Source organism: Marmota monax, unplaced genomic scaffold, assembly GCF_021218885.2.
Source record: "Marmota monax isolate L192 unplaced genomic scaffold, Marmota_monax_Labrador192_F-V1.1 WCK01_AAM20220418_F8-fsc00105, whole genome shotgun sequence".
Lineage (NCBI taxonomy): Eukaryota > Metazoa > Chordata > Mammalia > Rodentia > Sciuridae > Marmota > Marmota monax.
The window spans coordinates 1,808,197-1,834,148 of NW_026692947.1; the positions used below are offsets into that span (position 1 = coordinate 1,808,197).

At 44.8% G+C, this 25,952-nt stretch overlaps 1 protein-coding gene and 1 long non-coding RNA gene across 2 annotated transcripts; one reads left to right on the forward strand and one right to left on the reverse strand.

The window, feature by feature from the left end:
- Positions 1-8,811: 8,811 nt before the first annotated feature.
- Positions 8,812-13,234, reverse strand: Il10 (interleukin 10). The gene is made up of 5 exons (XM_046452098.2): positions 12,915-13,234; positions 12,087-12,146; positions 11,663-11,815; positions 10,676-10,741; positions 8,812-9,614 (listed from the first exon to the last, which is right to left on the reverse strand). The coding sequence occupies exons 1-5, from the start codon at positions 13,077-13,079 to the stop codon at positions 9,522-9,524; spliced, it is 537 nt and encodes a 178-aa protein (XP_046308054.1). The 5' UTR covers positions 13,080-13,234; the 3' UTR covers positions 8,812-9,521.
- LOC124097609 (uncharacterized) lies at positions 11,550-25,664 on the forward strand. The gene is made up of 3 exons (XR_006853296.2): positions 11,550-11,809; positions 19,695-19,790; positions 22,223-25,664. It is a non-coding gene; the product is annotated as an uncharacterized LOC124097609 (long non-coding RNA).
- The last annotated feature ends 288 nt before the right edge of the window (positions 25,665-25,952 follow it).

The window sequence follows — 25,952 nt, forward strand, 5'->3', positions numbered from 1 at the left end:
TACTGGCTCCCTCCTGTCTTTGCTGTTCTTGTTAATCAACTTTGACTCTTTGGTCCATTTTCCCAATCGGGCTCTTACCTATACGCTCTCAAGTTTCTCTCCTCCTGTGCTTTGGTCCTTCACTACCAGACATGACCTTCCTATAGCATTTGATTCAGCTGATCACAGGGCAAAGCAATTCTACCTTCTATGTGTTCATTCCCAGTCTGCCAAAAGAATATAAGAAAACTAATACAATCTGGCAGACCCTATCAATCCACAATCCACAATCCATATCGTCTACCTTAACTGGCCTCAGCACTGTCTGAAAATCTACCACCTTTCTCTGGAGTTGTTTTCTTTCTGCATCTCTGCAAACATCACTTCCAGTCTTCATCTCTCTCCTCAGATATCCTTGCATTCTCTTCTCTGTGTTCACTCTCTTAAGAGAAAATAGAAACCATCTGATGGAAACAACCTAAACTTCCTGCCAACAGTTCTTCAAACCAATCTGCTTCTGTACCCACCAACTCTATTTCCTTCCTGCTATTATTCAGTGGAAGTGTTCTCCTCATTTCTTTCCTCTGCCTAAATCCCAATGCCTATAGCTTTCTAAGGGAATTGACTTCATCAGTTTTCCCACCTCCTTCATCTTCAATGTCTTCTTCCTCTCTGTTGGCCCAACATCCTGAAAGAGCTGTCTGCGCTTGTCATCCTCCCTTCTAGACATCCCATTTCATGTGCAGCCCCATCAATTACTCTTTCTTGCTGCTCCCCATCCATCTCCTGATAGTGTCAACAATGGCTTCATTCACTACCAGACATGGCCTTCTTATAGTATTTGATCCAGCCCATCAATCTTTCTTTCTTGAAAGGGATGCTATGATTTCTAGGGTTTCTTTCATCACTCAGGCCACTCTGGAATGAATTCTGACTTACAAACATCTGGGCTCTCCAGAGTTTGGTCTGGGCTCTTCTCTCACTCCACACTCTTTGCTTTGGTATTTGTATCCATCTCTATGATGTCACTTACCACTTCCTACCTGCAGATTCTCCTCCAGACTAGATTTCAATATCCATCTGACCACTCTGAATGTTTTTAGTCAGTCTTAGTGGCCCCTCCGACTCAGTAGGACCAACATAGATTGTATCATCTTGCCCTTCAAACTTGCTTCTTCTCTACCAAAATTGCTCAGACCAGAACTCTAGGGTTCATCTTGGCCATCACCCACTCTCCCCTAAATATTGGAATCCCCTCTCAATTCCTGTTTATTACTACCTTAGTCCAGACTGCTATTTCCTCTTGTCTGGATTGGAAGCAAATGGCCCAAATGATCTCATAAGAAGGCTTTATATTTATTCTCTTTTCTGCTTACTAGCTTATATTTACCACAGACTGGCATCCCTGAATGATTAGGCTTCTGCTCGTTTCCCCAAGCTCATCTTAAATTGTCCTCTTGTGCATAAGGTCCCTCACTTTCTGTGGTTATCTTTTACTTCCTCAAATGGTTTAAATTCTTCCCTACCTCAGGGCCTTCAGAATATGAGCTGGGGTGGAGAATCCAGAAAGCCATAAATAAGATACAGCTATGTTGTGGATCAGTACAAATCTCTTGGGTCAGAGACAGCCTCCCCGCTGTCACCGTCACCGCTGCTGCTTCCTCCTCCATCTCCACCTCCACCTCCTCCTTCTCCTGTTCTTCTTCCTCCTCCTCCTTCTCTTCTTTTTCTTCCTCTTCTTCTTCTTTTTTAGTTTTAAGTGATCTTTATGCATCTCTCTCTGCTTTTGTCACCTCCCTCTTCATTTGGCCAATTCCCATTCTTCCTTCATGTGCAGCTGAATATCACTTTCTCATGGAAGGTTAGTTGTTTTGCTAAATCTCCCTCTTCTAGATTAGTAGCTTTGTTAAATTGCCGCAGTCTGGCTGGGCACAAAAAATTGCCATGTGTCACTCACAGCTTTGTAGATTCAAACAGCAATTCTTTATTCCCGAACTCACATCGGCACTCTACACACGTTCTGGGGAAAATCCACCTTCTGGGCAAAATCCCAATACTCTCTGAATCCCGCGAGAACTCAACGGGAACTCAAGGAGCAGGCGCGCCTGAGGCAGCAGGATACGCCCTATTCCTAGCAGGGTACACCTTAAACCTGGAACCGCCCTAAACCCAAGGAGAGCCCTAAACCCTGATCCGCCCTAAACCCGGATCCGCCCTGGTCCTTGAGCAAGGTCACCTTACATGCAATGTCACTGCAAATGACCTGGGTCAATATGGAGAGTCCTTCCTCTAAGCAACATTGGGTAGGCTGACAAAGAAATTGCCATGTGTCATTCCTACTTGGCAATGGCTCTCAGCATTAAATCTCCTGCTTCTCATTAATAAGCTGGGCATAATAGTGCATGCTTATACTCAGAAGGCTGAGGAAGGAAGATTGTTGAACGTAGGGGTTGGAGGCCAGCCTGGGAAACATAATGAGACCCTGTTTAAAAAAATCACAATTATTATAAAGTTGTGTATTTAACTGTGTGATATCTGTTTCCTCTCTAGCTATTAAACCCATGAGGACAGGAACCACATCTCTCTTATTCACTGCTTTTCTCTCAGCAGCCAACATAGTACCTAGAGAATAATAAGTTCTGAATGAATAAATGTATATCTTAGAAGAACTTGGATTTGAAAGAAGTCAATAGAAGCCAATCTGCCCTGTTTTGATTTGGGTATCATCACTGTCCAATATGAATGCAGAGATTATTATGTAAGGAGACCAGATTGACTATTTAGTATTGCATACTAGTCTAAGTTACCATTTCAGCTTTGGAAGAGGGCACATGGTAGGGTCAGGTAGGGGAACTCACATTCCCCTTACCCTAAGCAGCTTCCTTCTGCCACTTCCTTTTGCCACATCCTTCTGCCGTGATGTGCTGTCTCACCTTGGTCCCAGAGCAATGGCATTAGTTCACCCTGAACTGAATCCCTGTAACTGTGAATCAAAATAAACTTTTGCTCCTTTAAGTTGTTCTTGGCAGGTGTTTGGGTGGCAGTGATACAAAGCTGACTAACACAGAAATTGGTATCAAAAAGTGGGGTCGTTGCTGTGACTAACATGACCATGTCGTTCAGAAACCTTTGGAACTGACTTGTAGGAGGAATTTGGAACAGTTTAAAGATACAGGATGGAGGAGACTTAGAATTTTGTAAGCAGAGCTTAATGGGTAATTCTGGTGGTATCCCAGAAGACCGAATGCCAATAGGAATACGGAATGTAGGTTTCAAGCAGGGAAATGAGGTTTCTATTGGGAATTGGACAAGGGGGCACTCATGTTTCATGCTGGCAAAGAACTTGTCTAAATTTTTCTGAGACTATGTGTGAGGCCAAATTAAAAAGCGATGGGTTAATTAATCTGATAGAGGAAATTTCCAGGCAGCACAGCATTCAGTCAGTGGTGTGGATGTTGCTGACATATTTTCTCCAAATTTACTGTCAAAATTGGGAGCAGAAGGCAGAATTTAAGGATTTTTAAAGCTTGCAATTTGACCAGAAAAGTGCATGTAAAACTGGGGACAAGAAAGTTGGTTGTTGAGAACATTATGGCCACTAAAGAGATGCTAAATACTCTGCACAGAATCAAATGTATGAAATATGTTATGTCAAGAGCTTTGTAATGTTTTGAACAACTAATAATAAAAATAAATAAATAAATAAATAAAAGAAAATTGTAAAGATGGCTTGAGGGTTTCTCTGGAATGTGTAAGACCAGACCTGTTGCAGGCTTAAGGATATAGAAGGAAAAATTTCTTTGAGAAGAGATCCCAGAAGCACTTTGATTGTACAGGGTGCCCTAGGAAGTTAGTTCACAAGACATCCAGGGGCCATTGCAGCCATGATCCCAGAGGGCCCAGCTACTTCATGAACTGGTGGCAGACCTTGGTGTCATCCACGTGGTGCTAGTTCTGCAGGAATGCTGGATGTTGGAATTAAGGGCTCATGGAGGCTTCCACTGAGATTTCAAAGGGAGACCTGGGAAGCAGGGCAAAGTGTATTAGGGTTGGAATCCCTGCAGGCTGCCCTGGAGAGGGCAATATATGAAGCTGTGTAGGTGAAGTCATAGCTGGAATGCAGACCCGAGGAATTAAGAAATGCCAGTAACATGGATCGTTAGTTGAGAAAGTTGTAGGCTACAGAGAAAATTAGGCTAAAAGAGAGCCATGTGTGCTGCAGCAGGCAAAGCCAAAGGAGTGGGGCTGCCCAAGCCCTTTGGGAAGCATTTCTTACCTCCAAGACGCTATACTTGGAGTCATGGGACCCATTTTCCAAGTTGGGTTTCAGTCTTTTTTGGTCCCACTCTTCTTTCTATGTCCTTATTCCCTACTTTTAGAATGGGAATGTTTACTCTGTGACATTGCATATTGGATATATGTAACTTGCTTTTGACCTTTATAGGGGTTCACAGCCAAGTGTTTGCCTTCAGTCTCAGATGAGACTCTGGACTTGGACATTCAGGCAGTGCTGGAACTATTGACTATGGACTCTAAGAGATGGACTAAATGCATTTTGCATTGTGAGATGGATATGAGCTTTTGGGGGTCAGGGTGGAATGTTATGGTTGGATATGAGCTGTCCCCTCTAAAGCTCTGGTATTAATGCAGGGATGTTCAGAAGTCAAATGATTGGATTATTAGAGCTATAACATAATCAGTCTATTATAGCTTGAATGGAATGACTGGATGGTAACTGTGGGAAGATGGGGTATGGCTAGAGGAGTTGAATCCCTGGGGATATGCCCTGCAAATATTCATTTGCTCTGTGATCCCTTCCCCTTTCTCTCTCTGTTTCCTGGCTGCCCTTTCCTGAAAAGCTTCCATCTGCCATGCCCTTCCACCATGATGTGCTGCCTCACCTTGGGCCCAGAGTAATGGAGTCAGCCCACCATGAACTAAACCTCTGGAATTGTAAGCCAAAATAAACTTTCCCTCCTCTAAGTAGTTCTTGTTAGGTTATTTTGGTCACAGCAATGCAAAGCTACCTACTACCCATCCTCTAAGTAATTCAGGAAGATTTCTCCAAACATACAAGAGATTCTAAGTTGTATATTTGACAATTGTGGGCTCGATTATGCAATGGCTTCATAAGTTTGCAAAACATCTCCTTTCCCTTTCAAATAATGGTAAGGGAAAAAGCAGGATAGTAGGCTGAATTCTTGTTCAGATAAGCAACAATGGTGGAGAATGAACATATGTATTATAATTGAATAAAGCTTAAACTAATTTATATTCAATGCTATGTGTAACTATTGACAATCAGGCGTCTATGTTAAGCAGTTCATTGGATTCATTGGATTTATGCAACTCCAGTGACTGTAATTTATACATATTGTTTTACTTCACCAAGCCAAAGCATTTTGGAGATCAACTTCAGGATATTGAAAGTAGCCACTCAAAAAATATTATTTCCTTTCTTTCTCTCCCAAGTTCAAGGATGAACCATTTTATCTTTCTATGCAGAAATGGTGGGTGAGAAGGCAGAAGGCATTATAAGGAAAGGTCTAGGTATAGTGATTGGCACAAGTGCAAGTTGTGCCCACTATTTTCATGGTGTTAGAGTATCTGTCTTTCCATTTTGTTGCATGTTAGCACTTTCACAAATACCTAAGGGATAGACCTACCTTTTTTGAGTGTTTACTCTGTGCCAGGAGCTTTATATGTACTCTTGCTTTTATTTCTTACACCACCATCACCTTGAAGGAATGATCATTTCTCCATGTTACAGAGGAGAATACTGTGGTAGGTGTCATCTCAAAGTCATGCAGCTAATAGGCAAATGGCAGCTGTGGGCTTAGAACCAAGATCCACCTGCCTGGAGAGGCTGCATATAACATCCCTGTGGGATAAGAGGGAAGCTGTGGTAATTTTCTTCAGATCTTTTATTTCTTTCATGTCTTGTCTAGCCAGCGTGCCCAAGAGGCTTCTGGAAGCTCAGGGTTGTATGGCTGTTCAACTCAGGTGGGAGAGGGGAGCTGTTGATGCTACACAGTTGACTGGGGAACTCTCTAGAAGATCATTGGTACAGACTCTGCAGACACAGGACAAGGAGGGTCGAGTGGGAATGGGCCTGGCTGACTGAAGAGCTCACAGGCTGGGATGAGGGTCTGTAGGCTTGAGCAGAATTTGAAGGTCATCTAATTCAGTGGTTTTGAAGCTTTTTACCACAAATAACTGCTGCCATTAATGTTGCCCAGGGACACTCTATTAAAGTTTTAAAGAAATAATTTCATTTTCTGATTTTTGTTGATTAGAGATACAATAGATGGCTACTAAATAGAGCTTTGATCAGCATGGGACATGGGACAAAGTAGATATGACTCCAGCCAGACAGAGCAAAGACCTGGAAGGAGTAGCCTGGAATAGCCATGTGAGGAGCCATCTTAAATATGATTCCTACAGCCCCAGTCAAGTCTTCAAGTGGTTGTAGCTCTGGCTTGTCATTTTCAATGCAATGTCATTAAAGATCCTGAGATGGAACTACTAGTTGTCATTCTCAGATTCCTGACCTATAGAAACCGAATTAATAAAGGCTTATGATTTCAACTGGCCAACTTTTTTTGTGTTGCAACAGATAATTAACACAAAAGAAATGGTGTGTTATGCTACACTTAGTTCTTCATTCTTCATGTGTCCAATATAGTCATGACAGTATTTTTCATGCTCCAGAACAACCAATAGGTCACAGAAGAAAATATTAAAATATCTTGAGAGAGAGAAAAAAAGGTATACAACATATTAAGGTCTAAAAAAGACATAAACTGGCTTCCAACCCTGGGACTCCAATGATCCTTCTGCTTCAGCCTCCCCAGCAGCTATGAGAATAGATAGATGCATGCCAATGAACCTGAATATGTATCTCAATTTTCAATGAGACACAGCAGAATTATATTAGAAAAGAAGAATGTTGTAGTAATTTATATATGAAAATGATATCTAGGAGTTTAATATAGTCATTGAGATCATGATCTACCATTTAATAGCTGGATGACCAAAGGTCAGTTATATAACTTTTCTGGGTCTCGTTTTCATTATATGAAAAATGGAGACGTTAATAATTAATCCCTCATAGTTTTACATGACAATAAAGAGTGATACCAAGTCCTTAGCCAAGTAGCCGACAAATAGCTTTAATTAATGTTCACATTATTAGCATAAATATCAGGTATCATAGTAATATACACAAACAGGTTAGAAGCAGGAAGTCTAGAGCCTAGGGATCCCTTGGGATTAGTCTATGATCAACTCATGGCTTAAAGGGCTGTATTAATAAAGCAGTTCAGAAAACTTGAACTTCAAATATGTTCTATAGCTTGTTAGATCATTAAACCCCAACAACAACAACAACAACAACAACAACAAAAAACTCAACAAAATACAGGAAAAAAAATCTTGTATTTCCGAGCTTTCTGAAAAATGGCAATGGTACTTCGCCTTACAGAAAATAGCAATAATGATGCCCTAGCATATCTGATGAATATATACCTAGCACAGACACACTCAAGAGAAGTGCTCCAGGAATTGTAGCTGCGAACACTGGTTCTGTAGCTTCCCCAGATGCCTGTTCCCCTGAAGGAGGTGCCAGCTCCTCCTCACGTTGGCATGCAAAACCTGGCAGCGAGCCCTAACTGCCTAAAATGTCCAGGCCACAGCACTCGCGAGTCTGTCCCTCCCCCGTCACCTTCTGCTAGCCTCCATTCTTAACTCTAACCTTTCATCTCAGAATTTCAGCTTTGATGCTTCCCACTTCCTTCCTATGGTTACTTTAACCGAAGTGAGTCAGGTCTTACTGAAAAAGTGACCACAGCCAGTCAGCTCCCACCCTCCATGAGCAGGGGGAGCAGGGCGGCCTGGGCAGAGCCTGAAGGGAGTCAGTGTTTACTCAGCCTCTTCTTCCCCTCTCTCCTCCAAGTCACAGGGCCTTGAGTAGGGCTTCCCCAGCCACGGTGCCTTCCCCCTCGGCCAGCAGACCGCAGTCAGAAGCCATTCTCACATTTGTCTGGTGGCTAGGGAGGGGACAGGAAAAGTGGCTGCTGGAGTCCCGGGTATCCTATCCAGGGGGGGCCCACATTCTACTCTGTTAGCTCCAGCCCTGGTGCCCCTAATTTCAGCTCAAAAAGCCTTTGGTAGGAGTTTTTTTTTTTTTATTGTTCTTATCAATAACAATAAATTTTGTGTACTGGAATCATCTCCAAGGGCTGGGAGCCAAGTTAGCACTTTCTTTTAATTCTCAGGATTTATTCTCACCCTCTGGGCATGTGGAGCTTGAAGAAGCCAAAAAAAAAAAAAAGACTAAACTTTTTTGCCTGTCTATCTTTCTGATCTCAGTATATACAAAATAATCATATATATATATATATATATATATATATATATATATATATGAATGAAAGTTGTAGATGAACATGATACCTTTATTTATTTATTTAAGGTGGTGCTGAGGATCAAACCCCTCACCTCTCATGTGCGAGGCAAGTGCTCTCACCACTGAGCTATAGCTCCACCCCCACAAAATAATCTTTCTTAACCTTCAAAGTCAGCATAATTCTTAAGGAGTTAGGGGTACATCTTAAAGGACTGCATTATGGGAAGACCATGGTGGTCTTGCTGTTGGGCTTTGAAAGTGAGAATTGCTTTTTCTCCTGATCAAGTTTGGAGCCTCCTTTCCTAGAGAAGTTGCTGGCTTCCTTTCTCTGGAAGGTGTAATTCATTCGTTTGCCCCTTTCCTTTCGTCTTGTGGAAGCCTTAAGAGAACCACTTCTGTCACACAGGAGTCAGATGACACCATAGTTTGAATAAGATCCATTTATTTATTCAAAATTAAAATCTGCTGTGAAGACAGACAAACAATATAACATTCCCAAAGGAACTGAATTACTTGTAGTTAAAAATGAGTTCTATTAGAACCAACTTTAGGTTGCTATAAATAACAAGCTGGCCACAGCTTTAGAGAATGAAATAGTTGGAGAATGAGGTCAGGGGACTCCCTCTGAGATGTGGGGAGGTTAATCCTGGTTAACTGCCTGGTTTCTCTTCCTAAGAGGGGAAGAGTCTTTGCAGCAATCCAGGAGCCCAGATCCAAGGACAAGAGAAACCAGAGGGAGATCATGGAAAACAGCTCAACAGCCAGAAGTGTAGTCATGCTTGGGATGGAAACTTCCATTGGCTCCCCAAGTTACACTTTTTCCCCTTACAAAACTTATAATTTATTTTAAAACACTCAAATACCATAGGGTGTCACCCTATATAAACAGCTTAAACATAGGTGAAAATAATAAATATTGAAAAAATTATAATATTGGGCTTCTAAGTAGTTCACAGAGAAGCTCAGTAAATAAATAGAAATGGGAACTGAGGTATCAGAGGTAATAAATATTCTAGGAGAGAGGTGCAGCAGGGTTTTCGAAGGAGCTGGCTTGACTAGCTTACAACCCTGAGCCAGATTTTGGGGATTTCCAATTTATATCCTAGAGTACAGTAGAGTTGCCCTTCTGGATGTTTTAGCTATTTATCTTCGCTGTCATGTAGGCTTCTATGTAGTTGATGAAGATGTCAAACTCACTCATGGCTTTGTAGATGCCTTTCTCTTGAAGCTGCACAGGGAGATAAGAAACACTTGGTTAAAACCTACTGGTGGAGGAAGGGGCCCCCTCCACTTGGAAGGGCAAGACAGGAGTCAAACGTAGAGGCTATTCTTGCTCTCTAGTGTTGGGAGGTGAAGAGTGACCCTGGCCATCAAGGATATGCCCAGCTGCCTTGGGAAGGGGCTGGGCCTTGACCCTTAGCCCTCACAGGCCAGCAGGCAGTGAGAGCAGCATCTACTCTGCAAAGCAAGTTTTCAAATGGTGTCTTTTCAACATTTTTAAAGGTCAGGTGTTCACATAGTGTTTATGCAGAATTTAATGAAAAGATATTAGAGGAAGCAGTTTGAAAGCAAGACAATGAGGAAAAGGAAATTTTTTATATTTGTATTCTCCCACTAAGAGATCAAGCAGGCCCTGTCTGGCTGCTTTCACCTGTTAGGGGACTTGTGCCCACTGATGCTGGAGCCCTTTCTAGTGGATGTTCCCAGCCCATGAAAAGGGCACAGACCACATAGCTTCTGGGAAATAGGGTTTAAGAGGTTCTTAGGCAGTTGGAAGTATGAAACCCCATTCAGTTTGGGAGTTCATATTCTCAGGCACCTGGGGAGGTATGAAGGGCAGAAGGAAAGTGAACTTGAATCAATTCTAGATAAGTAAGAATTCTGCTTCCTGCTCATTCTAAGTTTAGGGGAATCCAGCCTGAACCCCCAAGTGTGTCTGCATGAGCACAGGCACGTGTCAGCTTCCTGCACGTGTGGGTTCAGCCTGGATTCCCGATGAGCTACTTTCTTTCTGTTTCCTTAATCACTCTCCCCAGCACCTAACTCGCTGGCCCGTCCAAGCTGAAAGCTTGCAAAGACAGTCATTTAGAAACTCCCAAGACACTTCACAGAAAACAAATAGAACCGAGGCAGCTGCTCCTCATTGGCTGAGGAGCTCACACCATTTCTGAAGTTCCCACACCCCCTCCAAGTGTGGGACAGGCTGGCTGAGCACCTGCCACCCTCTGCCCTTGAGGAGTGGGCAGAGTTTGTGTTCTGCAGACCCTCTCTGCCCCCACCCAGGCTCACCTTGCTAAACGCATCCTTCACTTGCTGTACGGCCTTGCTCTTATTTTCACAGGGAAGGAAACGATGCTACAGAAGAAAAGAGAAAGTGTTAATGGACCCGGTTCCTGTGTCCATGGCACTTGGGGGGACAAGTTGGTAGCATGAGGAGGGGGCCCGATTCATTCTGAAAGCCCACTTCTCCTACTCCCAGGGAGAATGGAGCCTACCTCAGTCTTACAATCCTGCCACCCAAGGGATAGAGAAGAAATAACCAGGGAGATGAAATGTTTGTCTTTTTCTTGCTTGAGAACCCAGGTGATGGGCTTCCTCTGCCAGAACCCCAGTGTCTACTGTCCCTTTCCTGCCTCTTTGTCTCCTCTCTTTTAATCCCAGACACCAAGGACCATTTCCAAGTGTCTGAGAAGTGGAGACATTGTTCCAGCTATGCCCTGTCCAGTAAGATGACACTGACTAATTTTCCAATCTCAGTGAGAGATCAAAACAAACCATCAGCAGCAAGGGCCGACTTCAGGTGGAGAAATAAATCATCTGGGAGATTTATTCACAGACACTTGCTTGGGGACAGTAGTCCCCTGGTCCTTCTGAAATACTGGGAGAAATCCTGTCAGCCAGTTGTGCCACACTAAGAGACTTGTTTTCCAAAGATTGAGAAGAGGTGGGTGACACCTCCCCCTCCTTGGGAGCTGAGGCTTGGGTCCAAAGGGACAAGGGAGCCCTGGCTGAAGCTCAGGGCCCCTTTCATAAAGAGAAAGGGGAGTAGTTAATAACCCACAAATGACTCACAAATAACAGGAAAGCTATGTGCAAATCTTCACATGTAAATGCCTAGCGCTCCCCCACCCCACCCCCAGAGAGAAATGAGCAAGAGATCTGACTCCCGGCACCTTTCTGAATTCACAACTAGCCCTGGCACTCTAGGTCTTGGTGTGTCTCTGGATGTAACCCTTCTAGGTCATAGGAGATGGTGTGCACAGGTCTGCTACTCACACAGCGCCGGAGCCGCAGTCTGAGGGTCTTCAGCTTCTCCCCCAGGGAGTTCACGTGCTCCTTGACATCTGGGCTGTGGTTCTCTGCCTGGGGCATCACCTCCACTAGGTAAAACTGGATCATCTCCGACAAGGCTTGGCAACCCAGGTAACCCTGCGGGCAGGTGCCAAAGAGTGGGGATGACTGGGAGGAAGAGCTGGTGCAGCTAGCTGCAGAGGACACCCTGGTCCTGGGGACCTTCCTTAACCAGCCACCTCTCCCCCAGGATAGAGCCCTTTGTTAAGCCCCTGGCTGCTGGCTTTGTGCTGAGTTAAGATCTTCCTACTTCTCTTTTTCAAAGTGAAGGAAGCCAACCCAGCTGTCTGCAGTCACCCCGCCTCCCTTCCCTTAATCACATTGCACGCTCCCTTGCCCTGGCTCTCACCTTAAAGTCCTCCAGCAGGGACTCGCTCAACAGCATGTCATCCAGCTGATCCTTTGTTTGCTGTAAGAACAGAAGAAGCCAGTGAACTGGAGGTGTGGGGAAACCTGAGATGCATGTCTTTCCCATGCCCTTTTATTTATGGAGCTTTCAATTTGTGATCTGTGGAGTCCCCGCCCGCTTAAAAAAGGAGAGTGCTAGAACTCGTTGTTAAATCAGGTCCTCCCACTCCAGATCAAGTTACTTTAAAAATCAGGCTGATTTTGAAGAGAAGACAGAAGCTGGACTCAGTCCTGGTCTTTCCGTAGAGCCATAGCTTTTGTCAACCCTTTTATTCTTGAATCCCTTCTCATGTCTTGCTCTTTGCTTTTCTTTCTGTCCCCGGAGGACATCCAGCTCCAGTTCTGAGAACTCTCTAGGAACGGGAAACTTCTCCCAATGCAAGTTTTCTCTACTCATGGTCCTGTCCCAAATCTCAGTCTTTAAGTTTTGGTGACCCTCTAAGCAGAGGCAATTTCTGTTTTTTTCTGCCCCAGAATAAGTGGAACATTTCTACCTCCCATCAGAACTTTCTTGTTCTCTCCCAGTCAATAAAGTATCAATCTCCATAGAATCTTATAGAAAGTTTCTGAGCATAGGAGAGAATGCATTTATGAACCACTTAGGCAGCTTTCCCTGCACCTTTCCTACATCATCTGGGCATGGCTCCATTGTGGATTTTCTTAAGAAATTAGGTTTGAGGGGAATGAGTGTTGGGGATGGAAGGGGAGGAGGAGGAGGAAGAGGAATACCCTCTCCTGGCAGTCCCGGAAAGAAAGCAGCAATACTTACAAAGAAAATCTTCACCTTGCCAAAGGCAGCTCGGAGTTCTCGAAGCATGTGAGGCAGGCCACCTGGGAAGTGGGTGCAGGTTTCCTCAGACTGGGCGTTCTCTCCTTGGCTGGTCCCCATCCCAGCCAGGAGGACCAGGCAATATAGCAGCACGGGGTTGGGCATTGCGGAACTCTGCTTCTTCTGCAAGTCTGCCTGTGGTTTGGTTTTGCAAGAGCAAGCCCCTGATGTGTAGACCTCCTCCTGGGTCCCCTCTTTTATATCATGAGCTTGGTGAAGCCACCGTCAATTTCCTGAGGGTTTTTTTTTTCTCTCTCATTCAAGTCCCTCCCTTTCCTAGACTCCAATCTGTATTGGTTGAGTTTAAAATTTTTAATTTCTGCATCGTAAGCAAAGGACTGGTTGAATATTAACTTTGAGGCTCTTTTTTAACATACTTTTTTTTCAGTTTCTCTATTAAAAAAAAAAAAGTTAACTTCCTGAGGAGAACAGCTGTTCTGTGTGCAGAGGCCCACAGCTGTGAGTTCCATTCGCGTGTTCCTAGGTCAGAGTGACGCGAACAAATAGACCATTCCAGAATACACTGGGATTGAGAAATAATTGGATCCCCCTCAACCTAGGTTGCATACCCAGACTTTTCCTTACCGATTTGGGAAGTCACCTGAGGTCTCTGGACTCAGTTTTTTCCAAGTCAAAGTGAGTGGTGTAAATATCCTCCCTTCTTTAAATATCCTCCAAGTTCTTTCATGTCATGTTTAAGGACAACCTCTTGACGAGGCTGGCCTCCTACAGGACAGGAAGGTCAGGGGTGAGCGCCAGCTTCTTCTCTGATCCTGGCTTCATTGAGATTCTCAGGTCTAAGTTTTCACATCCTCAGCTCTCTCAGTTCTTGGGAATGTTAGGAACAGTGGTCTGCATTCCCCAAAGCTTGTTAGGTGCCATTCAGATCGTTCTCACAATGACCCTTAGCATCTCCATTTGGTAGAAAGTAAACCATCAACCAAGGTTCAGAGCTGTCCTGTCACCCACACAGTGTCACCTGTGTGCTGAGTGAGGGAAGCACCCTTCTTAATACTGTGCCCAATGTGAAGAAGGAAAGCCTGGATGAGGAAGTCCTCAGGTTTTTTTTTTAATGTAAATGGCATTTTATCTATCTATCTATCTATCTATCTATCTATCTATCTATCTATCTATCATCTATCTATCTATTTATTTTTGGTTGTGCTGGGGATTGGAACCAAGGGTGCATTGACACTGAACTCTATCTCTAGCCCTTTTAATTTTTTTTTTTTTAAATTTTGAGACAGATTCTTCTTAAGTTGTCCAGGCTGGACTATCCTCATGTCTCAGCCTCCAGGATTGCTGGGATTACAGGTGTGTGCCACTGGGTCTGGCCAGTGTCTCTTTTGGTTGTAGGCTTCTATGCCGCAGCCTAGAGTTTGGGAGGTGGAGGAGGGGAAGAACTGGAAATAACAAGGAGAATGATTCAGAATTCCATGAAATGCTGGACAGAAGGGCCCCTCCCCTACTTTTCTCTGTCTCTCTTCCCCTTCCCCAAAAAAGCCACAGTAGTCCAGTCATAGATGTGCGTGTGTGTGTGTGTGTGCGCGTGTGCATGTGTGCACAGGGCAGCCAGCTGGGGTTAGGATGAGGAGTATTGTTCTGCCTTTATTTGAGAAGGATCAGGGCAGTGATATCAGAACTCCGAAGATATCTGGAAGGTCTTGGGGGCTCCTTTGAAGTGACCAGACCTGGCCCTTCCACAGGGCTTCCCTCATCCCAGTTTACACAGTTACTTGGAAAAGCACTGGACTGGGGCCAGGAGACCTGGGCTCTGTCCAGGCTTTGTCAAGTCATTTTTCTCAGGGCAAATCACTTGTCCTCCCTTTATCTGTTTTCCATCTACCCCAAGGGGCCAGCCGTGTCTGTCCTCTTCCCTGCCAGGGGGCTTTGTGCTTAAAGAACAAGTTGGCCAGGTGGAGGGCATCCCCAAGGTTTCTGGGATTTCCTCGCCTTCCTGCTTCAGTGCTGGGCATCTTTGATGGTGCTGCATTTTGTGTCTTCCTCATTGGAGAAGATGGTTGTGCCAAAGCAAGGAGGAGAGACACTCTGGGTCCAGTCAGTCTGGAATGAGAAGGAGGGAAGTAAGAGAGGCTCTATGCCCCCACCCCATGGGCTCAACTGCTTGGGTGACTTGTGGATCAGCATCAGGGACTGTGGCTTCTCTTCTCCACCCTTTGAGGAGTGTCAATGCAGAAACTCAACCATTGCCAAAGAAGGAAGAATCTTCCAGAAACTAGAATGGAGTTAACCCAAGAATTGCTGCTGCTTCCAGATTTCTACTAGTTCTGCTGCCAGTAAGCAGAGAGGAAGGGTCCAGGGCTGGGATTCTCCACGCCTTTCACCTTTCTCTTTCCCTCTTGGCTCCTGGGTTTTCTGGGCTTTGTCTGCTTTTAGCCTGCAGGAGCACCGTGCTCTCTAACCTGCGTGTTCTAGATACAGATGCAGCACCACAGACCAGCCAGGCCAGGAGTCCCTGATCCCAGGTGAGGCTGTGATGTCCTCCCTGACCCAGGTAGTATGGATCCCCTTCTACCTTTTTTTTTCCCCAGTGCCCTGTGCTTACCTCACTGTGAAATCTATAATCCTGCACCACTCTACCTTGCCCCAACAGCTGTGAGCTCTCTGAGCAGAACATTACTTTGTCAACTTTTATGTACCAAGTCTGGCCCACAGAAGGGACCAAATACACTTGAGATTGGCATAGCAGAGTGTCCCTGCCCCCTGTGAGCCTGGACCAAGGCTGAGGGTGTGACACCAAAGAAGCTGGTCTGGGCATAGACAAACACTCAGAAGGACGGGGAGAGCAACTGAGGGAGACAGACAGCACCTCTTACATTTTCTTATTATAATTTGAGATATATGTGTAAATATACACTTGTGCTAAGGATGGTAGGGAGAAAGGAGATGCGTAAAAGCCATTTGTATCTTTCTTTAATCCATAACCCATTAAATAGGGCTGAAGTTGGGATCTGAATTCTTTGTTTTGAAAAAGGCATAGCCAATTATCTCCAGGTGTGTGTTGGGTAGTAGATCCTTCCACACTGATTTAAACTAATTAGCTCTTCCCATGTCAAAATTTCGTCATCTAAATGGACAGAGATACCATTGGTGAGTTCCTTGATGTAAGTCCTTATTTTGCCAATGAAGGTACTAGATTCCCTAAAACCTAAGCTCCAGTATTGATATCAAGGGATAAGTATGAACTCTGAAAAGTCAAGACCATGGGCGCTTAACATTGAGAAAACATCAAAAACAACATAGATAACTCCTAGATCTCAAGTCTGTGAGGACATCTGTTCATCTGGAAAGTCATTGGAATGCATCTGGAAAAGTTCCAAACTTATAGCCACATCTCAAATATAAATGCCAACAAGCTCATGTTAGGAGATTTGAATTTGTGTTTTCATATGAGGGAACAGCCCGTTCAGAAAGGAGGTGAGAGAGTAGGCACTTTTGGATGGCTAGAGTGTCAGGCTGGGTGTCATTTGGTTCTGTGAATTTGAGAGGACCCCTTGCCCCTCATGAGACTGTGAGCTCCTTGGCAGCAAGTGGCCTGAGTCTCATTCGCCCTCTAGTCCAGATGGCTAGCAGGTGACTAAGAAATGCCTATTAATTAAATACAAATAAATTTTCCAATGGAGACACATTGGGGAATCGGAAAGTTGTGGGAGGGAAAATATATATATATATTTTTTTTTTGTCCTGCTCCAAAATATTCCCTAATTTCTGTGTTCAGCTGAATTGAAAGAAAAATCCTACTTCAAAAAGAAAGGGTTTTGACTTTTTGTCTTACCCAGCAAGAAGTCCAGAGGCTGGCAGTCTGGGGCTGGTATCACATTCATGACATCTGGGATCTGTGTTTTCTTCCTTTCTGTTTTTAGTTCCTTTGTTGCTAGATGTCAGAGAGAGGGAGGTGGTAAAATCTGAGTCCCAAGGCATGTCAGCCCAGGAAATCCTAATAATTTTTTGGGAAGCTCCACCTAGTTGGTTTTCACCATTTTTGGCTGTAGAGGAATTGGGCAGATGAGAGTTGCTGGTGTGTGTGTGCAAATAGATTTTCAAGGGTCCTATCTACAGTGCACAAGCTCTTACAAGGAATCCATCCACATGCTCAGCAAAATGGCAGCCATCTTGCTATAGTTGCCCTGGATCTTGCTGTAATTCTGTGATTCAGATCCAAGAGTGGGGACCAGGCTGGGAGCCCTGTGGGTTAGCATTGGAGCCATAAAGGGAAGGTTAAGGATTCCTGGCTCCCTTTAGCAGAGCAATAGGGTCACTTGGGGGAAACGGAGTCAACTTTCCTGATATTGAATCCTTTTGGGGTTTGGCTCCTAGATGCCCTTGGTTTTATTTACTTTTAAAAATACTGATGATAATGGGAGTTTCATTTCTTCTTATCCAGGACATTGAGTATGGAAAACATTTTGCTAACTTGAAATTTCTAGTATTCCCTTGAATAATCTTCAGCTTGTTGGGCAGAGGTTTTCTTGGTGCCTTTGCTATAACAGATCTCATGAACATCATACCTACCCAGTGTGGTTGGATAAGGTCAAGGGGACATGGGTCTGTGGGCTGTGTTCTTTTCTGGGCTCCTCCAACTTGGGGCCTTATGATTAGGGTACTTCAGAATAAAGCCCTGGTGGGTTAGAATTTTAGGAGGAGCCCAAGTTAGGGCTAGTCCCTTCTCGAAATCAAGCAAAGTCTATGCAAACTGGATTGGGTGACCTTCCGAGGATTGTGGCCGGCAGACACTGCAAACCACAGCGGAAGGGCTGATCTGTGGACAGCCCATGTGGAATTCCCCTTTGTGCAACTGTGGCACCCGATCGAGCAATTTGGATTTTCCTTAGGGGGCCAAACAGTATGTTCTGTAATTTCTCATATAAGACATTAGGCTTATCAGGGTCCAGAACACTGGGTGTTATTGCTGGCCACCCAGAAGCCAGAGCTACTGCTTCTCTGTCTCTATGGCAACCTAGGATAATTATGGGCACCTGAGTTGGTGGTGCCGGTGGATTCTCCCAGCTTCACAACTGTTCCTCTGATGGACTTTAGTTTACCCAAGTCTTGGTGGCTGGCACCTCAAACCTGGCACATGCCAGAAGAATGGCCTAGTGGACATTCAAGTTTTGCAGTCACAGAGGGTCCCATGAATACAAGGGTCTTGTACTTGCTCTGCTCTCATCTCACCGTCTTGAAATCCTTAATAATTGCTGAGCAAGGGGCCCCGTATCTTCATTTTTCACTGATCCTCCAAGTGCTGTAGTTGATTCTATATCTGAGTCTAAAGTCATCATTTTCTCTCTGTAGTCTCACCTTTATCTGATGCTCCCTAACTCAGTAAAGAAACCTCCATCCAGCACTAGAAATAGCGTGTTGGTTCCTCCCTATTTGCTGCTGTATTCCAATCTATTACCAGATCCTCCAGATTTTTCAATACAAACATTTCTCTCTCTCTCATACTGAAACTGAACCCAGGGGCACTTTACCAGTGAGGTACATCCCCATCCCTTTGAATTTTTTATTTTGAGACAGGGTCTTGCTAAGTTGTTTAGGGCCTAAGTTTCTGAGAAGGGCCTCAAACTTGCGATCCTCCTGCCTCAGCCTCCCGAGAACTGGGATTACAGTAATGGTGACCCATGCCTGGCTTCACAAACATTTCTCTAATTTGCTCACTTCTCTCAGTCTCCATCATCACCAGCAACAGCTGTCTGGTTCAAGTTACCATTTCTTCTCTCCTGAACTCAAAAGTAAATGCCGAATTGACAATTGAATCTCCATTCTCTAAACTGTTCTCCATGTTGTAGTCAGGATGATCATTTCCAAACACTAGTGTCTGATCATGCCTCTCTTTCTGCTCTAACTCTTCAATTGCTTCTTACTTTCCTTCTCTTGGAAAGAGAGGAGCCATATTTTTGATACTATCTAGAACTCCATTTATCATCTGACTCTGCCTATCACTTCTGCTTTAGCACTCCACTTCCCTCTGCATTCTAGCCTCAATGGTTTTCTTTCTTCTTTTTTCAAAAAATGATCCACTCTCTCTGGCCACAGGGCCTTTGAACCTGTAATTCTGCCTTTCCACTTTCTCCCTCTCTTCATTCTTTACCTCTCAGATCAGATGCTACTTCCTCAAATGAGTTTTTCCTGATTCCCCATCTAGGTTAGGACCTCTGTACCTGTCTTCTCGGCATACCTTGCTCCTTTCCTTGTATAGTGCTTATGTCATATGGCTGTGTGCTCATTGGATCCACCTCTGTCTCCATTAGACTATAACCACCATGAGGGCAGGGCCCATGTCTGTTTGTGATCATCATGGTTTGCCCAGTAGTTAGCACAGTTCTGAGCACATCCAAGGGTCTCATTAAATATTTGGTGACAGACTGAAGGACTGGAGAATGTACTTCTCAAACTTTTTGTAGCGTGAAATGCCTGGCTACGTGTGTTGATCTTCCATCTCATGTAAAGTGGAGAATGAATCCACTTGGGGGAAACAGCTATCCTAACAAACTATATCTATTCCTGCATAGTTTTTCCAGGTTTTTTTTTTTTTTTTTGAATTTGATCTGATTACGAATTAATGTTCTTCTAGGCATATGTGATAAATCCCTGATGGTTGTGGGACTGTTAAAAATGTCCTGTGGATGGGATGCCAGAAGAGGGAAGGACTCAGACATCATCTAATTTATACGCTAATTCAGACTCTTTGTTTTACAGATGGGCAAACAGAGATCCAGGGAGGAAAATAACTTTTCCAGGCACTAAAGAGGATCAATGGCAAAGGCGGAATCGGAACCCAGTTCTCTTTCTCGAGTCAGTACTGGATTCCTTGTCTTAGAAAGTACTAAGTCACTCTGAATTCTCCAGGCCTTCACCAACAACAGGGGGGTTGTCTAGGATGTGTGTAGCGTGTGGGTTTGCGGTGGTGAGGAGAAGCTGAAAGTCTGTGAAAACAAAGTTTCCTTCCACCAAATGATGATGACTCTAGGGTGCTCTCGTGGGTGTGCGGCTGCATGTTTAGGAAATGAGGTTGGAGGTGAGGGCTGCTTAGGTATTTTTTTGTCTTAAGGAAATAGTCAAGCCTTAGGATATTTTCAGAAAGAAAAGTGTTTTTACTGTATATTGTCTCTGAGGCCTGACATCAGTGGCGTTAATGTGCATAATCTGACCTTCCCACTGTACTACCCTGAAAGCACCCATCCCTCCTAGGGACCTAGGACAGAGAGGAGAGTGGGGGGGCACTTCCATTCTTCCTGCCCATTTCTGATCCTGATCTCTAAAATGCACCACTGACTCTAAATCCTCAAATATGCCACTTGGTTTTAAGCTTGACTCTAAATCCTCAGCCATACCCCTTGAGTTTGGCATATGTTTGGTGGGCTCTGGGTGCTCATATGGGTTACAGGTGAAGATCCAGGTGCTCCCCAAACCCTGGATTCATGTAATTCCTACCATCTACATGGTCTTAAGTCCTCACCTCAGGGGGAAGCGGGAGGGGTGGGTGTATGCACTGTCTTAGGTTCCCTAAGTCAGCAAACTACTGAAACCCTGACACTCTTAAATTATTGAGGATTCCCACAAAGAGATTTTATTTATATGGATTGTATTTGTCAATGTTTATCACGTTAGAAACCAAAACTGAAAAATTAAAAAAAAATCTGCTGATGACATCAATTTAGAATTACCAACGATACTAAACCCATTCCATATTAATATACATCTCTGTTTTCAAAATGAGATGTCACTATTTCCCCAACCCAAATATATTTAGTGAAAAGAGTGGTGATGTTTTACATTTTTTTAAAAAAATATTTATTTTTAGTTGTAGTTGGACACAATACCTTTATTTCACTTATTTATGTTTATGTGGTGCTTGAGGATCGAACTCAGGGTCTCACAATTGTGAGGTGAGCGCTCTACACCGAGCCACAAGCCCAGCCCCTACATTTTTTTTTTCAAATCTCTTTATCTGGTTTGATAAATAAAGCTGGATCCTCCCATCTTTCCCACATTTAGCCAATATATTGTTTTGGTTGGAGCATTGGAAGAAAATTGGCCTTATAAAGATATATGGCTGAAAAATGGAAGACCTCCCAGGGTTCCCTGTAGTACCCTTTGAGAACTGATGTCATAAGGATTATGTAAAACCCTCTGAATGAAGATAAGTGAGAAGGAAATGATCAAAGTGTGGTCTCACAGGAAGGGGAAGGCGACCACCCACAGGGTACCTGGCCCAGGTGGATAAGGGAGAAGCCCACTGCTGTGTTTTCTGTTCAGAGTTTCCAAACAGCTACTGTGGTCCCCTAGTTCAGCACTCCTGTGAGCACCTGTATGTCATGGAAGCCAAAGTGCCTCACACACAGTCTTTGTGGTTTCAAGTCAGAACCCATGATAGTTTCGGGGCTGATTTGCAGCGCCTTCCCTATTACCGTAAACCCTCTTCTCCAGAGGCCCCCAGGTCTGGGGACAGGCTGTAGGGGATGGGCGTGGTCAGGGGCACAGGTTCTGCAGGGGCTCCATTGCCTTTGAAGCTTTACTTTCTATTTCCACTTTTTATTCTCCATCTCCCCATTTCTCTCTCTCCTTCAACTCTGAGAGGCAACCTTGCACTATAATTGAAAAGAACACATGATTAAACTGCTAATAAATGTGAGGACACCCTCTAAGTTTCTCATACTTCTTTCAATGATCACATCAGTGCTTTTTAAGAAATATTATTCCTCCAAATAATTAAAGAGAATGTCTGTGCCTTGGCTTTTGGGTGATCACAGATTGTGCCTCAAGCAGGAGGGTGGTTGTCAATTGGTATCAAATAGTCAATTGATTAGTTTCATAAGAAAAAAAAAATGGCTGAGCACCGTGCTCAGACAGCAGCAAAGGCTAGACCTGCATCTGCACTTTGTTCCCATCAACCCTGCCCAGATCCTAGTGTTCTGTTACGGGACGTGCCTTGCCTTTTTGTGAACACAGTTAAGGGGGTGAGCCCTGGAGTCAGATTGAATTTGCAGTCCAGCTATACCCCTTGCCATCTGTGTGGCATTGGGGGAGTTATTGAGCTTGACAGCGCTGCAGTATCTATAAGCAATCGGGGAGGCTAATGGTCCCTCTTGTGATGTGCAAGGCCTGATAGCAATATTGAGTGTACTTAAGTACTTAAATGAACTCCTGATGTATAGCAAAGCAGTTGGTCCATCTGATTGTGGTGCTGAGGTTTTGTTTTTTTGTTTTTTGTTTTTTTACATCAGAATGCTCAGCTGCTAGATTTGGATGAACCTGTTCTTGGACCTGAAGACTTAACATGGAAAAGAGGTTTAGATCTCCACAGCCCAAGGGCATTACGGGAGCACAGAGAAATCAATCAATCCCAGAGCAGAAAGAGGTCTGGCGGAGGTACTTAGGACCCAGCATTTAGTCCTGATCCTTGTACCACAAAACCCTGGACAAGTTCCTTCTTATCCCTAGGCCTTGCTTTCTGATGTTTTTCTAAGATATTTTCCAAATCTAGAATTCTGTGACCCAGCCTCTCCCTCCCCGGACTACTCCCCTTGGCAAGACTTAGTTGGCATGCTGGGTTCTGATGCGCATTTCCCCTCCCGCTGCGAAATCCCCAGATCAGCACAAGATCAGTCCCTTCCAGTTCAGAGCTCCTGCCCAGACCTGGAAGTGCCACCCTGTAAGAGAAACAAAAGCTTTTCCTCAGGCTGCTTTTGCGTGTGTTCACCTGTATTTCCTTCTCGCCATCCTGGCCCCCAGCGCTTTGAGGTTGCAGTTTCGATGTGAGTCAAGTGTGCTGAGAGCAGTGGAAACCAGAGAGGCCTCAGCTCAGCGAGAGGACATGATGCTGCCTTTTCCTCAAGAGCGAGGCCGGGGGATGGGGAGCGCGTGGGAGGGAGGTGACCACCTTCTGAAAGTGGATTTTTTCGCATTGACTGTATCAGGGAGGAAAGAATATTACTGGAAAACCCTAGAGAGCACTTCACATCTTGTTCTGAAGGATCTTCACCTTCTCAAGAAATGATCCGCGCTGTGCTGTCAAATGTTGGTACCATTTTGATGTGCTTTGAGGAGCAAGAATTTTTTTGGTGGGGTTGGCTCGTGATGTGGGACTCAGACAATGTTTTCCTAGTGGAGGTGACCCTGAGGTGCTGGATCCCCATGACAGAGCATGATAAGGCCAGTTTGGGAGGTGTTTCAGTCCTAAGGCTTGTCAGCAGCTATAGGCTTTGAAGCATCAAAGTCTTCCCACCCCTTCATCATATTCTGTGGGAAAAAGGAAAGAAGGCACAGAGAAATGCCAGTGCAGAAACTAGGAAGTTTGACCATTATGGACGAACACTTGTATCATGCAAACCCTGTGAATCAGCAGAGTCTCAGATCCATGAAGGAAGCCCTGTGGAGTGAGCAGGAGGCCTGAAGACCCACAGAACAGAAATAAAGAGTGGGAAAGAATCCACTGGCCACCCCCAATTTAGAAGTGCCTGTTAGCTGTAGATCCAAATGACAACCATTGGTTCTTCCTTACCTCTGCTGGGAAATCCTTTGTGAAATGACCGGGAACTTCTAGAGATCCAAGGAGTACAAACTGTAGAGGTGGAAAGGGAGCCATGGAAAAGAGGCAGGAGCCTCTTCAGTCTGTGACCCAGAGGCTGAGTTCCATGCAGGGCTGGATGGTGAGCTGGGGTGGGTGGAGAGAATTGACCATCTGGAGCACTTGGTTAAGCAGGGCAGAAGACAGAGATTCAATGAGGGGCTTAGAGGAGTCACTCAGAGGGGAAGAGGGAGGGACTAACCAGAGAGGGGTTGTAGGGAGAGGGACTAGAGCATGATAGGAGGTGACACAATACAACTTCGTCTATTCAAATGTTGCTTAAGCCTGGTCATATGGTCCATAGGAGAAAGTAACTCCTTTGTAAATCTCGTGGAACTCAGCTCCCAAGAACCCAAACTGAGGGTTGGGGTTATTTATAGTATGACCCAGTTGCATTGTAGGCTAGGAACAAATCAGCATTTAGAAAAGAAGTTTTCATGAAGATATTATTCCAGGTGGGAACAGTGGATCATGATCATTAGAAGATGATCCATTGCTTCTGCTATAATCACTGTAACTACTACCTCACTAGAACTACTATGGCCTTCACTATTAGAACAGCTATGACTGTTGATACCACCACAATTTCGCTTTCCCTTCTAGGCCTCCAGAAATGACTTTGAACACCCAAAGGTTGATGCTAGTGAAGGAGGGTCCCCACTGGTAGGGTCCTTTCTGTGTGGGTGGAGGTTGCCAGGGATTAACAAGGCAGGGGCCTTAGTGGAGGCTAATAGCAGGTGGTGGAGGGGAGTGGTATGTGAAGCTTCTGATCACAATGACCACAGCTGGGGCTTCTGTTTCATTTCATGGAAAGTCAGAGGGCTTTAGAGTAAACTGCAGGGGAGGAGGAGAGACTGGGTTGTAGCAGGTCACATCTAGCCAGAGCTTGCATGTGTAGAGCCTGCATTGGCGAGAAAATTGGGGTCAAGGCTGCCTGGGCGACTGTAACTGAGATCTGAGTCTGTGGAAATGGTGTGAGGGATGCTGAGCTTTTCACATTGACCCCACTGTGGCTCCCTGCACTTACCACCCTAGTTGAGCTAAAGGCCATATGAAGGTTCAACCCATAGCTGGTAGTTACCACTGACAACGTTCTGAGTGCAACCAAGTTAACTCTTTACATGCATCGTCCCCTCCATCCCAGGCCACTAGAGAACAGAATGCATTCTTAAAGTCATTTTAGATTTCTCCAGATTACCAAGCCAAGCTCATCGGTCTAAGGCACTGATTTCATCACCAACTCCATCTTCCTGAACCTTCAATGGCTGGCCAGTGCCTTCAGAGCAGAGCCCAGTCAGCTAGCTTGAGGTTTGCATCTCCCAGTGTCTTGCAAACTTCTTTCCTAAAGATTCTTCACCCAAGATATCTGGCCAGAACAGAGGGCCCTCACTATTATCAGATGATGCCTCCTCACTCTCTCTCTCTCACTTCCTTGTCTCCACTCATGGCCTGCAATGATCTTCCCCTGTCCCTTCCAGTTCAGCATCACCTCTTCCGTGAGCCTTTCATCACAACTTTGACCCCACTGAGATTTCATTAAAAGCAAACAAACAAACCCTCCAGCACTCAGGACTGTGGAGAGCCATTCTCACACGTGACTGGGTGACTCCCGGTTTGGGTCTGAGGCGCTCTGACTAATCTGTGTCGGAGCTTTCCCGGCCCTCTCCTGATGAGAGAACCCGTCCGTGTGGGGGTGTGACTGACCACTGACCCTGGGGGCCCAATCACTGACCCTGACCTTGGAGTGCGGCCCCCCCTCAACCTTCATTGGATGGAATTCTCCCCTGAATTTCTTGTTCCCCAATAAAAGGCTACTCCCTGGCGTGCTCTCTCTCTCTCTCTCCTGCTAGCCCTGAGTAATCCTTGCTGCCCTACGGGTGGTTCGGGTGGTTCGAGGTTGGAGCCAGAGAGGGGAGCTGTCTCGGACCTGGTCATAGAAAAAGGTAACTGAGTCTGTGTGTTTTATTTCGATCTCTGCTAGCTAACTTTTATGCCAAGAACCTCATTAATGAAACCAATGCGCTGGCCGCATGGTGGACAGGACTACTTGGTGGTACTCCGTGTGCACTACCTCAAGTTGTTTTTCCTGTGCCAGGGAAAGAGAGGAGACACACAGTAGCTTGGGGTGAATATTTTGCTCATTGACAAATGAGCCTAGGCATGGGTTTAAGATTCTTCAAACATGAAGATCAGGACCCAGGCAAAGGAGACTTGGAGTTTAGTCTTTCTTCTGTGTGACTCTGGTGATGTCTTCAGTGAGCCTCAGTTTCTTTCTCTGTGAAGTGGGGCAACTCATCTCGATTCTTTCTCCTCCCTTGTAGAGGATCACAGAGGCTTGCCAACTGGTTGAAATACTTAAGGCCACACAATAGCTAAACACACCAAAG

Coding starts and splice junctions, on each gene's coding strand:
- Il10 (XM_046452098.2), bottom strand. CDS start 13,079: ATGCCCAACCCCGTGCTGCTATATTGCCTGGTCCTCCTGGCTGGGATG. Junction 12,147..12,914: donor GCAAGGTGAAGATTTTCTTT/GTAAGTATTGCT, acceptor CTGTTCTTACAG/CAAACAAAGGATCAGCTGGA. Junction 9,615..10,675: donor TGAAGGATGCGTTTAGCAAG/GTGAGCCTGGGT, acceptor CTCCCTGTGCAG/CTTCAAGAGAAAGGCATCTA.